This window comes from Ailuropoda melanoleuca, chromosome 8 (assembly GCF_002007445.2).
Source record: "Ailuropoda melanoleuca isolate Jingjing chromosome 8, ASM200744v2, whole genome shotgun sequence".
Lineage (NCBI taxonomy): Eukaryota > Metazoa > Chordata > Mammalia > Carnivora > Ursidae > Ailuropoda > Ailuropoda melanoleuca.
In genome coordinates this window covers 41,757,219-41,775,218 of record NC_048225.1, presented here as the reverse complement: position 1 = coordinate 41,775,218, position 18,000 = coordinate 41,757,219, and the positions used below count along the sequence as shown (strand labels likewise).

General features: G+C 40.2%; 1 protein-coding gene across 1 annotated transcript in view; it reads right to left on the bottom strand.

Annotated features, from left to right (window-relative positions):
• GRM5 (glutamate metabotropic receptor 5) overlaps positions 1 to 18,000 on the bottom strand; it is a 522,903-nt gene that overhangs the window by 15,487 nt on the left and 489,416 nt on the right. The window contains 1 exon segment of the mRNA XM_034666172.1: positions 7,693 to 7,788. Within this exon segment, the coding sequence (XP_034522063.1) occupies positions 7,693 to 7,788 (96 nt within the window).

The following is an 18,000-nucleotide window of genomic DNA, read 5'->3' as shown; positions in this document are numbered from 1 at the left end:
AAATCAAAACCACAATGAGATATCACCTCACATCTATTAGAATTGCTAGTATCAAAAAGACAGTCAATTAAGCACCTGCTTTGGCTCAGGTTGTGATCTCAGGGTCCTGGGATCAAGTCCTGCATCAGGCTCTTGCTCGGCGGGGAGCCTGACGTTCCCCTTGCTTGTTCTGTCTCTCTCTTTCTCTCTGACAAACAAATAAATAAAATCTTTTTTAAAAAAAAGACAGGAAATAACAAGTTTTGGCAAGGATGTGGAACAAAGAAAACTCTCATGCCCTGTTGGTGAGCATTTAAACTGGTGCAACCAATTTGGAAAACAATGTGGAAGTTCCTCAAAAAATCAAAAATAGAACTACCATACGATCCAGCAATTTCACTTCTGGGTATTCTTCCAAAGGAAATGAAATCACTGTCTTGAAAAGATATCTACAATCCCATGTTTACTACAACATAATTTACAATAGCCAAGACTTGGAAACAACCTCAGTGTCCATCAGCAGATGAATAGATAAGGAAAATGTGATACATATTTACATATACACAAACACACAATGGAATATCATTCAGCCATTCCCCAAATAAGGAAATCTCACTATTTGTCCCAGTATGGATGATGCAGATGAAATATGAAAGCGTTGTAATAGTAAAATAAGTCAGAGAAAGACAAATACTGTATGATATGTGTATGTGGAATCTAAAAAAAAAAAAAAGAAAAGAAAAAAGAAACCCCAAAAACCTGAACTAATAGATGCAGAAAGCAGATTGGTGGTTGGTGGGAGTGGGGGTGGGTGAAATGAGTGAAGAGAGCCAAAAGGTACAAACTTCCAGGTATGAGAGAAATAAGTCCTGGGGCTCTAATGTACAGCATGGTGACTGTAGTTAATAATACTGTATTGTATATTTGAAAGTTGCTAAGAGAATAGATCTTAAAATTTCACAAGAAAAAATTGTAAATGTGTGGTGATGGATGTTGTTAACTAAATTTATTGTGGTGATCATTTTTTTATATATATAGCATATATCGAATGTTGTACACCTAATACACAATTTTAGTACGTGTTAAATCATTATGTTGTACACCTAATACTAACACAATTTTATATACAAATTTATATGTATATATCTACTAATATATTAGTATATACTAATAATTTTAGTATTAAAATGACTTTTTTATATCTATCCTATACACTATTATCTTGTTTATGTCAATCTTCTTGGTTCCTCATAGATGACAGGAATCTTTCTCTGGCTCCTTAGAAAATTTATTAGGTAGGTGCCTACAAAAAATAACAGATGTTCCTGATTAATATTTGCTTTTGTCTTTTGCTAACAATATACTGCCTTCTGTATGTATATTTGACTGCCTCATTTAGATTCTCTTACTCCTTTAAAATATCCATGTATGTTTTCATATATATGCTATTTTTAATCCCTTATCAACATCATGTCTATTTTATAGACTATAAAGCTGATGCTTAGAGAGATTCATGGGACCTCCGTGCCCAGCCATCCAAGTGCCCCTCAAGTCTTTGTTTTGTAAGCACTCACTGAAAATCTCCAAGAAGGGCATATAACATGTAGTGTTGGCTACACTAATTTCATCCTTACTGTTACTTCTGCCTTTTCTTCTTTCCAGCTCATGGAGTATCTCTTGCACTTGGTCTAACATTCTTCAGAATATAGTTTATGAAGTTTTCTTCCAGGGATTCTAAAAACCTGAACTTGAAACTGCATGTCATGTTGCTTTCTCCCTCCCTTATTCAAATCTGGGCCTTATTATCTGGATCACAGATATAACTATACCTTAATGTAGCCGATTGCTCCTGCAGTTTCCTTCAGAATGAGTTTTATTCCTTTATTAAGATTGTCAGGGACACCTGGGTGGCACAGTCAGTTAAGCATCCAACTCTTGGTTTCAGCTCAGGTCGTGATCTCAAGGTCATGAGATTGAGCCTCACATCAGGTTCCACCCTCAGCATGGAGTCTGCTTGAGACTCTATCTCCCTCTCACTTTGCCCCTCCCCTCCATGCTCGCTCTCTCAAATAAATAAATCTTAAAAAGAAAAAAAAGAAGAAGAAAAAGATTGTCAGTTCTTTAGGGTGGAGATTATTACATATTTTCTGGAACACCCCATGATCCCTTAAATAGTGCAGCCTACATGCAGAAAGGTTCTCCTTGCACTCTTATTGATTGATTGACTGAATCAACAGTCCCAGAGCACTTTTGGATACTGAGGGTGGAAAATTGAACAGGACATATTTTTGCCTTCAAAAACCTTCAAGTTTAGTGGGAAGAGACAGGTGACCAGATAATACACAGTATTATTATACTCAAGATAGTTTAGAATTATGAGTTTGAGCAGATGTAAAATAGATTGTAAGAATTTTGGAAAGGTTTCAAAGAAGAATTGACATCAGATTTGGGTTTTGAAAGCTGAATAAGAGTTTGCCAGGCAGAACAGGACTGGGGGTTGGAAGAGATGGATTCAAGGAGCAAGGAGGGGCAATTCAGGTGGAGACACAGCATGTGTTAGGGTGTGAAATTGTAGAAAGGAGTCGGCATGTTTGGAGATCGGTCAGAATTAGAATAGGGTTAGTGTGTGAAGGTTCTTGTATTCTGAATGCATGGGCTTGGATTTTATCCCAGGTGGTAGATATCATAGTGGTTAGAGTGTGAATTCCAGAATCAAACTGAGTTTGGCTCCGGTGTGGACTTTATCATTTACCTTTTTAAAGATGAAATAAGAGATCATATAGATAAAGGACTTAAGCCAGTGTCTGCTGTATCTAAGCACCCAGGGAGAACCATGGGAGAACATGAATTTTAAAGCAGAGTAATTATATCATTGAATTAATTTCATTGAAATTACTAGATTTTATTTTACATACTTTCCCAGAATTGATTGTTGAGAAAACAACCATGATGGCAGGTGGAGAATGGAAGGAAAAAAACAAACAAACAAAAAAAAGGACTTTCTAAGCTGAGTAGACTTGGGTAATAGTAATACTAAATAGAATCTATTGAATGCCTGCTAAGTGCTGTGCTTGCATTATCTCATTTAGTTTTCACAGCATCATGTAGTAAGGAAGTACTCTATTATTATCCTCATTTTACAGACAGTGGAGATTAAGGAGGTAAAATGGTGCCTCATTGGCTAGTGCTGGAACCAGGTTTTAAGGTCTTTGATTCACTCTACTGTGTTGGTTATTTAATATCCCTGAGCCTCATTTTCCTCATCTGTACCATGGAAAGATCGCTCTTGGGAGAATCTAGTGCATAACCAATGGGAAGGAACCACTACTGTGTTTGATGCATAGTAATTACAGCAATGGTAATAACTGGTTATTGTTACTTACTTTAGAACATCTCTAAACGTGAGTTAGAACATTAATCTGAAACTGACTTTGGGGAGGAATGAAGAGAAGACTACTGCAGCAGTCCTATCATTATGAAACTAACTGGCTTCATACTGGAAAGACAGAACATTTCTCTCTGGCTCTGAATTTTATACAACTCTATGTATAGTCCTTTCTGAACACTCAGTTCAGGTTAATATTACTTAGTTTATAATACTCTTAATTCTGTTTGCACTGGTATAAGCTGTAGCTTCTGATAGCAAATGAGGCGTTAACTGTACACATAAGTTTTCCTGTGGGACAGGATTTTCTGTTGCATTGCAATTATCTGTTTTTTCTGACTCTGTTCTCTTGTGGACTACGGATTTTCAAGGGTATCAGTCAAGTCTTTGTCATCCATTTATCTCCAGAGTCTTGTAAGTGCTGGCTCGTGGTAGGTGCTTAATAAATGAGCATTACACAAGGGAAGAAATAATTGAATCAATGAAAGGCAAAACAGTCTTAACACAGACATCACATTTTGGAATTGCTTTTCAAATCTGAGTTCCTTGTGATTATGACATGACTACTATCAGATTCTCTGAAGAGTCTATGAAATATTTATACCCACTAAAATTAGAAGCTACATCTACTAGGTGAAAATCAGTTACTCAAGTGATTGGAGATTAATACCTCACCTAATTGACATCATGACATTGTAACAGTAAAAATCACCACATACCACCCTCCTTCCTTCAAGTACTGGAGGGGGACTATAGATCTATCTATTTCATTTGATTAGGGAGCACTTTTCCAAAGAAAGACCGGGAGGCTCAGAATGTCTGTTCCTCTCCTTCAGGGGGTACGACATGACATGAGTGCCTTAGAACACAGACTCCAATGAGCACTCTGATGGAATGGCCCTGCTGAGACAGGAGATCATAACATTCATTATTGAGGTTTTAGCCATCTCTGAGATGGGCCTTCTCAGTATGAACTCACACCATAACAGGGCTTAGAGAATTTCCGATTCTTAGAGCACCTCCCTGTTTAGGATTCTCTTTCACTTTTCCTGCAATCAGGAGGTCTCTTCTCTAAAACACATTTAGATTGTCCACTGTGGAAATATGAAAAGATGACAAGTTATGCTAGATTCCGACAGAAGAGAAAAAATTCACATAAAAGGAAAATAACAACATAATATTTCAGGAAGCTAGAGTGTTAGGGATACATATAATGTTCTTATTCCTTTCCAAATGTGGGGGTGGAGGGAAAATGAAGAAGTGAGGGAGTGTCTGTAAGGCCCCATCATTGTTTCAGGTAAGATAATAGTGTTCAGCTCTAGGGCTGCTTGCACAGGAAAATTCTCTCTCCCTGCCAGGTGACTTGGCTCTGGAAGAATCACCCCAGGCATGAATTCACTGGGTCTTGTCGTTTGCATAGTTTCAGGATAGAAAACATAGGCAAATGAGATTCACCGCAACACTCCAGGTTTTCTGTGATTGTTTAAGCATTTCTTAGCCCCACCCTGAGACGGGTTGTTTGGTAATGGCCACAGAACTAGCCCAGATGTTTGCAGAGTAAATATCCTTGACTCTGACTCTGGGAAACAACTCAGGGGAGGAGTGGGAGCTGCTAAGAAAGAGGGCCTCAACAGCTGATGCCAAAAGTATCTGTAAAAATTGAATACTGATTCTCTCCCCAGCCCTTCTATTCAATTCCAAAGGCAGCACACTGGGATTAACTACTGTAACTTCTTTAGAAATGGTTTACATTGCCGCTATCTCCTTTCTGATAGCTTTTTCTCTTAATATTCATTCTCAACTTATTTCTCCTGGATAAATGTCATTGTATGTGTATGTGTGTGTATTTATATAAACAAATATGAAGTTGGAAAGAAAGATTTGACAGTCTTGGACATTTTGGCCTGTCCTTTTATGTGTCTCTAGGCCTTTTCTCCTCCCTAATGGAAAGCTCTGTTAGAACACTGAAGAACTCGCTTTCCCTCTCCAGTACTTTCACTCTCTTCTACCAGTTTTTATTTAATGCTAAAGAAATGGGAAGGAAGAAAAAGTAGGAAGGGAAGACCATTTGTTCCCAATGAATTGTGCTTATCCATGGGGCTGAGATGGTCATTCCAACAGAACTATCCTTACTAATGCATGCAATAGTCTCCTGGGCTTCACCTGGATATATCAGTGTAAAAAGCCTTGTCATTAACTCAGCTATATCCAAACAAGTGAGGAAACAAATGCTAACTATTATCTTGCTGTTGTAGAGAAACTTAGACTATTCCCCGTGTAGATACATTTAATTGCTATCCCTATAGATCTGGACCTGACCCAAGGAATAGTGGTCTGGTTGACCTGGAGTCCCCTTACCCTTTCCTACTATCTCCTATCCATCTCCTCACCCATATTCAATCAAGACAGCCTTGAGCAAATCTAATTGCTGGGCTGATTGGATCTGAGATTTCCAGACATTGACTAAATACTCCCAAGAACAGTGCATGACACAATGGAGACCTAATGTTTACCATGAATAGCTCCATGTCATCTCCTAGACAAATGGATCATTCCACAATATTGGTTTATGGATGGTCATTGGAATGACCTAGGAAACTTGTTACAGTACAGACTTTGTCTCAGTATGTTTGCTAGGCAACCAAGTTTAGGAAGTCCAGTCCTAGACAATTGCTTCAAATCAGAAGTCACTCTGGACAGAGCTCCTATATTCACTTGATACAGTCATTTTCACCTTGTCCAGCCAACTCCAGTGCTGTTTGACTGATTTTCAAGGACAGGAATTATGGCACTTTGTCATGTGTGAATGGAAGGAAACCAGTAGGCCCAATGAAAGGAAACCATTTTGTGGGAGTTACTCCCACAAAATGATCCATTGAGGCTTATCTTCCAGATACACTGAGATCCAAAGATGGCTGTATAAAGGGATCATGGGCATAAGGACCCCAGATACACTAATGTGCACATACATATATATCCCTACACAGGTACACATGCTCTCATTGCCTTGTCCCTGGGAGCCACGGACAAAGCTGGCCAAGCTCTTGGCCAGGGCTGCTCTAAATGATTGGTCAAACTATATGCTACACAGTTCCAGGCACCGTTTTCACAGACTGCAAAATGAATTCCACCGCCCCCCCTCTCCAGAAGTTGTGCAATGCAGTGGTCCTTGGAGAAAGTTAGACATTATTTTGAAAACTAGAAGGAGCCTACTACAGAGTAAGCAAATACAATGTTTGGGGTGAAATTTCAACAGGGCTCAACAGGATTATCTTCTTGCTGTGCAGCTGGATCCCAAGCTCGGCTCTCAGCACACGCACACACACATACATACACACTGTACTTCCTGCACTTCCTTTTTCCTTTCACCCAGGCTGACTTGCAGGAGCTTCCCTTCCACACCTTTGTACCACCGATGGATGGGGAAATGCCACAACACAGTAGAAGTGGAGAGTTAGCTCATGGTGAGTGATTCTCCCACTCAGGGCTCCTCCGACATTCTGGAACTGTTCAATGCCAATCTTAACAGTATTTATCTCCAGAGCCCTTTTCTTGAAACACGGTCCCATGCAATAAAGCACGTTCATTTCATGCAACACAACTAAGTTGATGTTTATAGTTCTAAATAACCCAGTTGACTGGGCATAGCTCAGTTCGGAGAGCCTGGTATGAAGGAACATGCACAGCGCAGCGACAGGGGGTGTTTGCCACCAGACACAGAGAAAGAAAGGAGCTGCAAAGCTATGGTAGCTAGAGGAGGACTAGCTTTCCTGATTTCAGTTCATGAAAAGCCTCTTGCCTCTACAGCTCACTAGTTTGGCACAGCATTTGCCCTTGTCTGTTAAGATGATGTTACATCGAAACAAAGTCAGATTAATTCCCAGGTTTGTCTGGGACAGGGCTGAAATCTTTCCTCATTGCAGTCCTTCCCTCAGAACCAGTCCTAGGCTTTTGCCCTTTGTTTTGACAACTGATTGGACAGTCCTGAAATGTGAATTTCCTCCAATCTCTTCCACTTTGCAAACTCCAGAAGCATTTGACCAATAAGTTAAAATCCATGGGAGAACTGAATGTGAGCTAAGGCTTCAGACATGCAAAGCACACGACCCTGGGAAACAGCAGCATCTGGGACAGGAGGCTCCCATCACTTCACATGAGGATGGCATGGGTTTTGCAAATCAAACACACACAGAAAACCAGTGGTGACCCCGTTGGACACACTGCATGGGGTACACAGTGGAGCGAGGACCTAGACCAGGGAGCCACCTGTTCCTCCAGCTTGCGGACATTGATTTCACACCACCTCAGGCCACTCACAGTTTGCTTACCTGCTCATTGTTGCTCTCCCACCATTCCCCACACTCCCTTTGGGGGTGAAACACTCTATTTCCGACTTGTGCTGGGCCAGTCTCCTGTCTTTGTACCTGGTGAGCATGAACAAGGACAGGAGCAAACAGAAAGATATGATTGTGTGCTTAACTGGCCAGGCTGAGGAAGAGCTGTGGCTGCAGAGGGTGGTCCCATGACAAAACAGGCTTCTGCTCTTCCCTGCAGTGGCTGACCTGTAATACGTATTAGATACTTGTGATGGCATATGGATCACATTTGGCATGATATTGTTACTGCTTGTTAAACCACACATGATCTACCCTTCTATAATGCCTATTAATCTATGATTTCATCACATTTAATAGTCAATGGTAAAAGAAAGGCAATTCTTAGCCTTTAAGAAAAAGATTAATATCAATAAATTAGAATTCGTTTACTCTTTACCATGTGCCAGACATGGTGCTAGGATTTTACCTAAATTTAATCCTGGAAAGAACCCTATGCAGAAGCTCTGCTATGATTATATCCATTTTGCTGAAGAAAAGAAGCCCAAGATTGTAGGGATTAAGTAGATTGATCAAGGATTTTGAACACAGGGAGTCTAAATTTAGAACACACGTTTTTAGTCATTGTAGTGTGTTGCCTTCCATTGTGGGTTGTTTTGTTTTGTTTCCAAATTGCTCTTTTCATTAACAAAGCTTTGTTGAATGGCATTATGTCTGAGCATTATTTTAGAGACTGGTGATGCCAAAAGAGAAGAGATGGTTCTTGGATGTAAGAGGTACATATAACCATTAAGCTGAAGTTGAACAGTCAGTATTGGGCTACCTGCATTGTGGCAGATACCTCACATAGCTTATGTATCAGAACTGGCAATTCACCACACCTGGAAGGTACTAGATATTTCTTTGTCTAAAGTAAATTATAAGATTCCCAACATTATGCTATATGGTGAATCAAGATGAGCCTTTATATCTGAATGACAGTTTTTATAGCCAACATGCTTTCACAGAAATAATCTTTTTTTATTCATCAGTTTAAGCCTGTGGGTAACTAAAGAGGGTACAGTTATGCTCATTTGCCAGATGAGGAAGCTGAGACTTAATTCAACTGACTTGACCAACGTCACAAGGCTTACTGGTAAAGAATAACTGTTAGAGCTTGCAAGGGCCCAAGACTCTTAAGGTTTATTGCCTTTTCCTTTCTAAAACTGGAGCTTGATGTGATGCCACTTCATCCATACCTCTAGTGTTCAAAGGCAGTGATAAAGTGACTTGGTGTCAGCAGACTTGTTTACCCTTGGTATAGTCATCTTTCCCCTAAGTTTCTTTTCTTTCTGTCTCAAAATTAATATGAAATAAAACAAAATGCAACAAAAGCAAAATCATTATTAGTCCGGGATAGAGGCCTTCCTCTCTTAATTTTCTTTTAAAATGTTAAAAGTCTTTAGCATTTGAATAAAAATGGCTCACTAAATCAAGCCAAGTGGATGGAATGGATTACCTTATTCAATAGACTTTAGTTGAGCATCCATTTAATTCTAGACAATGCACTTTGGCCTGGAGATACAGAGTTAAATAATCCACAGGTCCCTCTTCACAGCATTCACGGTGTAGTGGAGAAGGGGGGGGAAGGTGCATGTTGTTTACCAGTTTCAGCCAGTGATCATGAGAGAGGGTCTTCTGGAGATTTCTAAGAACAGTTTCTTTCTTTCTTTCTTTCTTTCTTTCTTTTTTTTTTACTCTTGGCAAAGGAAACACTGGAAACCCTGGTCTCTTCTTGCTATGGACAATTGTTTGGTGTGGTACTTAGCAATGCTACACCCATGTTGTAGGCATGAGAGAAGATAAGCCAACATTCTAAAAAATGGTGGCACGAAAGATTAGAAGAATGTAGGCCCTACATAGTATCTCTGAGCAATGGAATTAGCCTGTTTCATCTCAGAACTTCTTTTTATGTAAGTCTTATCATGTCAGCCATTTTGAATTAGGTTTTAGATTCTCTGATGCCAAATCCCCCTAGATTTTACTTTGCTTTTGTTACTTTCTCTACCACAGCTGAGTCTAAGAATTTCTAAGGTTGTTTACTGCATTAGGTTTGGATATTTATAAGTTCTCTCTGTGTGTGTGTATGTGTGTATATTTATGAAGACCCTAAAGAAGCAAGTTACTAACAAATGCTTTAGTCTTTACTTAATCATTTGTCTTCTTTTAAATACTGTTCCTTTTAATATATACTACCATATATAAAAAAGTTTAAGAATCTTCATAGAGTTAGATTTTGTATAGGAAGAAAAAGAGGGAGATAGATTGGGTAGAACAAAGGATTTTTTTCTCGATAACCCACATTTAGGGAACACCTAAACAAATGGCCCTTATAACCATGGTACAAACACTGCTGTTAATTTACTGGAAGCCATGGTAATTGTAGTCCTAACCCATGTAATATGGTGATTTATAAGAAAAATACATTTTGGTTATTCAAATAACCAAATATAAGTAATGCAGATGACTAAATATATATGAGAATATAGATATTTCTTTGATATATTTGGTCTTCTTCCACTGTTCGGGCTCAGGGTTCTCCGAACCGGTGGAATTTCCTAAGTGTTGAGAGTCATAAAGATGCCTTTTGTTATGTGAATAAGCTGAGTTCCAAAAGCACTTAAGGATGGAGGCTGGTTTCCAGTGCGGCCAGCCAAGTGATTAGAGGGTTGGAACTTCCAGTCCCACCCCCCTTGCCTCCGGGGAGGGGAGGTGGCCTGGAGACTGAGTTCAACCACCAGTGGTTGATGATGTAATCTATCATGCCTTTGTAATAAAGCCTCCATAAAACCCCAAAAGGACAGGTTTGGAAAGTGTCTGGATTGGTGCACACGTGGAGGTGCTGGGAGGGTGGCCAGCCTGGGGAGGGCGCAGAAGCTCCACAGACCTTGTCTATGCATCTGTTCCATCTGGCTGTTCCTGAGGGATGTCCTACAAGAAATCTGTGTTCTGGTAGTAAAATGTTTCCCTGAGTTCTGTGAGCCACTTGAGGAAATTACTCAAATCTGAGGAGGGGGTCATGAGAATCTCTGGTTTATAGCCAGTTGGTCAGAAATATAGGTAACAACCTGACTTGCAACCATCTCAGAAGTCCAAGGAGGGGGTCGTTGGAACCTCCAATCTACAGCTGGTCGGTCAGAAGTCCAGGTGATAGCCTGGGCTTGTGACTGGCTTCAGAAGGGGTCGTGGAGGGGAGACAATCTTGTAGGACTGAACCCTAGACCTGTGGCATCTCCAGCTTGAAAGTGCCAGAGTTGATGTGAATTATAGGACGCCCAGCTGGTCAAGAGAATTGCTTATTGGTATGGGAAGTGCCCACACTCCCGACACATACATACATGGGAATTGGGTCCAGGAAACAAAAGTAACTAGTTACTATGGGTTTAGTCTTACACTTTCAAACTTTAATGGGAACTATCATAAGTCAGAGCACCGAAAAGTACTTCAATAAAGCTTTTGGTCACATGTTTATTAGCATTGGCCTCAGTCTGCATGGATTTGCCAGAGATTTTCCTCAATCACTTTTCCTGTCACTAGACTAAGAAAGTATCAGGAAAAACAAAGAATACAAAGCTGTGTCCCTATGTGCTCCTCCCTTACCTAGTCCAGTTCTAGACCCATGTAAAGGTGGTCCTGGCTCTCTGATGATTTTGGAATTCTCTTCCAGATGCCATCATGTCTGAGCTTGGAGCCAGATTTTATTTCCTAGTTTTCCCTTTGCCTTCCTGGCTTTGGACAGAATGTTTCTGCCTTTAGTTTTTAGTCATTGTTTCCCTTTCCCTCTTTCCCAGTATGGGCCTTCCTAACAGTTCCCCTCCATCCCAGTACGGATTTTCATAACAGCTTTGGAAACATTCAGCTTTGTTCCCATGCTGGCTACTCAAACACCAGCCTAGCCTCAGCTTTTGGACTCCAGGCATAGTTCAGATCAGACACCTACCCTTGGGTAACCTCGTTAGCGATCATCCAAAAACACAGTTTCTAATTTTAAAATGTATGAGGCAGAGTGCAACCCACTGCATTTTATTTTCCAGATTTGACATATCACCTTTAGAACTATCCTAATTTTGGATGCTGACAGAGATAAAGTAAGGAGGGAAACTCTGATATACATGTGGACAGCATTTCCAATATCATAGAAAATGTTTCTTGTACCAATTGATTCTCTTAACAAACAAAGTAATTATTATCCTCATCCTTCAGGAGAGCCTGTGGCTCAGAACGCTTTACAGTCTGACCAAGTCTCCATAATGGCCATTCACAGAAACAGGGCTAGAAACCACATGTTCTACCTCCAAACGTCATGCTTTTTATTGACACCTCACTTCTTAATGTCATTTTACACTGAAAAAAAAAAGGGAAACTTTTCTAAAAAATCTGATAACCCATTTGAGGGACTGAAAATGTCATACATGAAGGGAATAGTGTGTACTTAATACAGCGGGGCTTTGAGCTCAATATAAACCTGTTTTTTTTTTTATTTTCAAAGGTCAGATTTGACTACACCATGGCCAAGTAGAACAGATCACCCTCCAGGTCCCCTGCTAACATGGAAACAGACTGCCATTCCTCTGACTAGAGTTTACCTACAAGGGAATACACAAAAATCTGAAGGTCAAAGAGGCATTGCTGAGAACAACTGTCAATCATTGTTGATGTAGGGGATACTGCACCATATCAGAAGACACACAGGATGAGGTGGTAGACTTTTTCAACAACTCTGTAAAGTGTTACAAAGAGAACTGAAGGAAATTCCAAGTTCATCTTTCAAGGCAAAGACTCAGGGGAGATTTCTAGCTGAAGACAGAAGGGAAGTCCTTACAGATCTTCATTTTAAAGGGAAAGAGTAAGGGCAAATCTAGTTCATGATTACAAAGTTATTCCCTAATTCAATCTCCTCTTTCTGCCCTCTCTGTGTCTGTACCTAAGTAAATATATTCAAATGGCTTACTACTAGTTCCAACAGATCTTGTGGCCTCCGTATCCAGAAAAGAAATAACTTTTGTCCTGACTTGCAATGTCAAGTTGATTCACTCAGAGATGTCAGATTAAAAACAAAAAAATAAGCATGATTAATAGCCTGAGAAAATAATGTCAGAGATGAACATAAGTTGGGAAAGTATTTGAGAGGCTGCCAGGGAACATACTGCTCTGCCCTCTATAAAATAAAAGGGTGGTAGAAGTTGACAGGTGGGGAAGCAATGCAAATAAGCAATTAAAATGTAAAGAATCAGCTATATTGGTCCAGTAATTCTATTCGTAGGGATTAATTCTAAGGAAATAATTCAACAGAAGCTCAAAGGCTTCTGTACAAAGATTATTCCTTTCAGTGTTGTGGAAAAATAGCAGAAACTAAACAAAACAAGAACAAACCGCTGGAGAATGGTTTAATAAATTATAGCATAGCAATATTACGGAAATGTGTTAAATTTGGTATTGAGTAAAGCCTTTCATTTAGCTTCCAGAAAATTCCCCAAGGATGTATTTTAATCCCATTTATGATGAGAACTTGTTTTCAGATATGAATCATCTGAAGTCATTGCCTTCCTCCATGTGCTTTTTTTTTTTTTTTGACATTATTTGTTTCACAATAGAAACCCAGGAAGGTAGAGATTTTAAAACTAATTCTAAGGTGCTTTACAAGCTTACACAACATCCTCCACAGGGAAAACTTTTCAGGGAGGAGCACAATGTTGATTGACCAGAGAGAGGATCTCCAGAAGAGAATAGGATCAGCCTAAAGATTCCTTGGGGCAAAGCATTAATTACAAGTTGCTGGCTTCTCTCTTAGGACTGAGGGATTTTCAGATAAAATAATTTAGTCTTCCTGAGAACTGATGAGTTCTTTTTCCAACAGGAATTTTTCCTAACATTTTTGTGCATGAACAGCTGGAAAAGCTTTGGAGTTAGACCAAGCTGGGTAATGACAAGAAGAACCAATATTTACTGAGCACTGGGAATGTACCAGACACATTCTGAGTACCCAAACTTAACTGATTTAATCACTCAACAGCTCTACACATTAGGTACTACTGATTTTCCTGTTGTACAAATGAGGAAGAGCCAGAACTCAGGGAGATAAAGTGATTTACCCAAGGTTACCAGATTGGTTAACTCTGATGCATATTGTTTCTCACTAAAATGCTGGTTACCAACACTAATGGGGCCATGTCTGAGGCCTGGTTCTGTCTTAAATGGCTGAAGGCACACCGGGAATGTGCTATTTTTGAACCCTTTTATCTTTTTGCTGATCTCCTGGCTTAAGCCCCTGCTTCTGCTCTTCCTTTGACCCTTTTTACACTAGTGAAAGCTTCCCCTCTCCCATACTGACCTTGGTAACAATCTGCACTTTAGTAACTTCATTTTCTCACTCTGGGGTCGGTTGGAGCCCAAACCTCAGTGTTTCTCTGTGGAAGCAGAGAATCAGGGGCCCTCACTTACAACAGTCCCTTGCAAGGCCCTGTTTCTATTTTTTATTCACATTCTGTTATCTTTTTCTTAAATAGAATCTCTTCCCCAAATTGTATGACCTTAAGTTTTACAAAACTTGAATCTACTGGGGTGCCTGGGTGGCTCAGTCGGTTAAGTGTCCGACTTTTGGTTTCGACTCAGGTTATGATCTCCTGTGTTGTGAGATTGAGCCCCATGTGTCGGGGGGTGGGGGAGGGAGTCTGCTTGAGATTTTCTCCCTCTGCCCCTCTTTCCTCCCTACCTGCTCGCTTGCTTGTGCTCTGTCTCTAAAATAAATAAATCAGGAACACCGGGGTGGCTCGGTTGAGCATCTGCCTTTGACTCAGGTCATGATCCCAGAGTCCTGGGATTGAGTCCTGTGTTAGGCTCCTTGCTCAGCGGGGAGCCTGCTTCTCCCTTTGTCTGCTGCTCCCCCTGCTTGTGCTCTTTCTCTCTCTCTCTTGCTCTGACAAATAAATGAGTAAAATCTTAATCAATCAGTCAGGTTGCCTGGGTGGTTCAGTCTGTTAAGCATCTGCCTTTGGCTCAGGTCGTGGTCCTGGGGCCCTGTGTAGGGCTCCCATCTGGTCAGGGAGTGGCTTCTCCCTCTGTACCTGCCTCCACTCATGCTCTCTCTTTTTCTCAAATAAATAAATAAAATATTTTTAAAAATAAAAAATAAAATAAATAAATACATCTTAAAAACAAAACAGAACAAAACTTGAATCTACTGCTTCCCCAAGTTTGCTTCCTCTCCCACAAGGGAACCATAACCCAGCTGTGTTATACTAGTGGACTTGCTAATGTTCTCCGAGTTACAGTTGCCCCTCCTGCCAGATGGAAATGTTGGGGATCAGGTGTGAGAGATTATGTAAAGTTCTTATTCTTAACAGGGGCGTATTAATGGTACTTTTATACATTTTTTTGTTGTTGTTCTAAGAACTTCTATAACCTGGCAGGTTTTCCCCAGACAATTCTGATGCAAAATATTTTGTCCTGTTTCCTCCACATGTCCCCTAGGAGACTTACGAAGAGATGAGTCCTCCTATGGGATAGGACCTGGATGATCCTCATTACATCTTGTGGGTTAATGAATCTTTGATTTTTACTACCACCCAGACCTCGCTCTCAGGATCTCAGTGCTCCCACAGGCCCTAACTCAGGCTACAGGAATGTACGCTGGATATGAAAGTGAAATGCAGACAGAAGAGGTTCTTTTCTTTGTCTCAACCCTTCTCTCCTGTTGGTTTTTAGCACCCTGTTCTCTTCCTTCGGAACACTTATTTCAAATTCTAATTAGACATCAGTTTGCCTACTAGCTCATTATCTTAAACTTAAACTTTACAGGAGAAAGGGCATGCGTGTTCCTTTGGCAAGCATCTAGTGCAGGGCCTGGCATACAGCAGCAACTCAGCGAATGCTTTTTTGCATGATTGCAGCTGCGGAAATGGTAAAAGCGAGAACATTTATCAAAGGCGAGGCTGTAATATGTATCCAAGCCCACCTCCATCTAAACTGCCTTTCCCTTTCTGTTGTATACACAGCCCTTCACCGATTCTGATCACAACAGACTTGTTCTGTTGGCCACCCTCCTTTCCTCCTCTGTCCTCTTCTTTGCTCCAGCCCCACAGCCACACAAAGAACTTTTCCTGTTCTTTACTTCTCGTCTCTTGAGGACTGCAGGACAAATAAAAAGTGCTTCCAAGTGTTGCCAAGAATCTTAGTTCCCCTTTCTCTGAGGCTTAAAAATCACTTGATTTTGACAGGACCAGGAGGAGGTAGGGGTGACAGAGGGAGGTTGCAGTGTTCCTAGTCCCTGTGTGCCTGTGAGGGGCTGAGGAGTGCAGGGGGGTTCTGCTTCCTGTGACTGTGGCAGCTGCCTGAGAGTGGGGACGACCCCCAGAGAGAGGGGAGCAGTTGTGGCAAGTCTGGGTTTGCTGAGTTGTGCTCTGACTTATGGGAGCTTTACAAAAATCATCTCTACTCTAGTGCACTGGACAGAATGTACTAAAATCCCAAGTCTGGACTAAGGACTGCCTTTCCACCTCCCTTCGTTTCATTGTTTTAATAGTATCATTTTCATAAAGGCAGTTAAACCTCTCCTGGTTTTCAGATAATGTCCTATGGTTTATTATAATCACATATAACTACAACAGATGGATTTACTGATTTTGCCATTTCTGAGCAGATTCCACATTGTTCAGTGTCTATCACAATAAATTGAGAGTGATTGCTTTAATTTCATAATGGGAGACACCCAAAGAAACATTACATAAAAATGATGCTATAAGGTCTTTTCTTTAGTAAATTTACTTGTTTCTTGAGTACTCATTATATACCAAGTACTGAGCTTGTAGTTCAGTGATCTGGAAGTACAGGAGTTTATCATGGCAGAGTGTGATAAGCAAATAGTATGCAGTTACATAGCATCATATGTACCACATATATACATATAAACTCATATGAATACACACATACACACACAATTGCACACAAATGTCTAAATAATCATATACAAACACACACATATAGGTAGTTCTCCAAGTTTTTCTAAACATGCTGGGTTTTAGTTTGCTTGAGATAGGCAATAAATCAAGGCAATTAAGGGTACTTGTTTTGGAGTTAGTCAACATGAGTTCAATTCCTAGCAATATCCCTTACTATCTGTATGATTTTGAGTAACTTATATAACTTTTCTTAAATTTTCTCCTTGAATAATGGGAGCAATACTATTTAACTCATAGTGTTGATATTTTGCATGAGGATTTTAGGATTTAATTTCAGAAAGACATTGTGAGGTAGGTACTATTATCATCCTCACTTTACAGATAAAGAAACAGCCACACAATGGTTAAGTAACTTGCTGAAATTCACACAGTAAGAGGGGGCAAAGCCAGACACATTATCTGAGCTGTCAAACTCTAAGGCCTGTACTCTAGAGAACACTAGAACCAAAATTGACGAAGGGATAACTAAAAGGGAAAAGAAAACTCAATTTCAAAAAATCAAGGAGAATCCAAAGAATAGGAAGAGGAGAGGGGGCAAACTTAAGTGCCAGGCTGTGAGGAGTTTTTGTATATTGTCTCAAGTATCCTTACAACCCTGGGGAGGGGTAGTGATGACTTTATTCAGAAGAGAACTATAGTTCACATAGCTGATGAATATTGATGTTGGAATTCGACAGTAGGTCCTTCTTATAAATAACATACTGAGACACATATCGTGTGTCTTCTAGATATTTAGCATAGTGCTTGGTTCTGTAGTTGACATTAAGAAAACACGTTTCCCAGCCTCTGATCTCAAAGAGTTTATAATCTAATGGGGATGACAAACATGGATGCCATAAACAGTCAGAGAACACTAAATCCAGGGTGAAGATAACACCACCACATGCGGCCAAGACTGACTGATCATAGAACTAAAATGGCAAGTGTCATGATGGAATTCTAATTTAACCTGGCCCGAGTGGCACATTGTGCAGTCACAGGTTGTTGAATGCTTAAGTGAAAAGACATGATGTTATTTTTTTTCCTTTTTTTTAAGTTTGTATTTATTTATTTGAGAGAGAGACAGAGTGTGTGTGTGTATGCATGTGCGTGAGCTAGTGGGGGAAGGACAGAGGGAGAAAAAGAAGCTCCAGCAGACTCCCAATGAGCACAGAGCCTCACATGGGCTTGATCTCAGGACACTGAGATCACAACCTGAGCCAAAATCAAGAGTCGGATGCTTAACTGACTGAGCCACCCAGGTGCCCCATGATGTTATTTTTCTGTTTTCTTTCTTCTCACACAGGACCTATGGGACTGAAAGGCT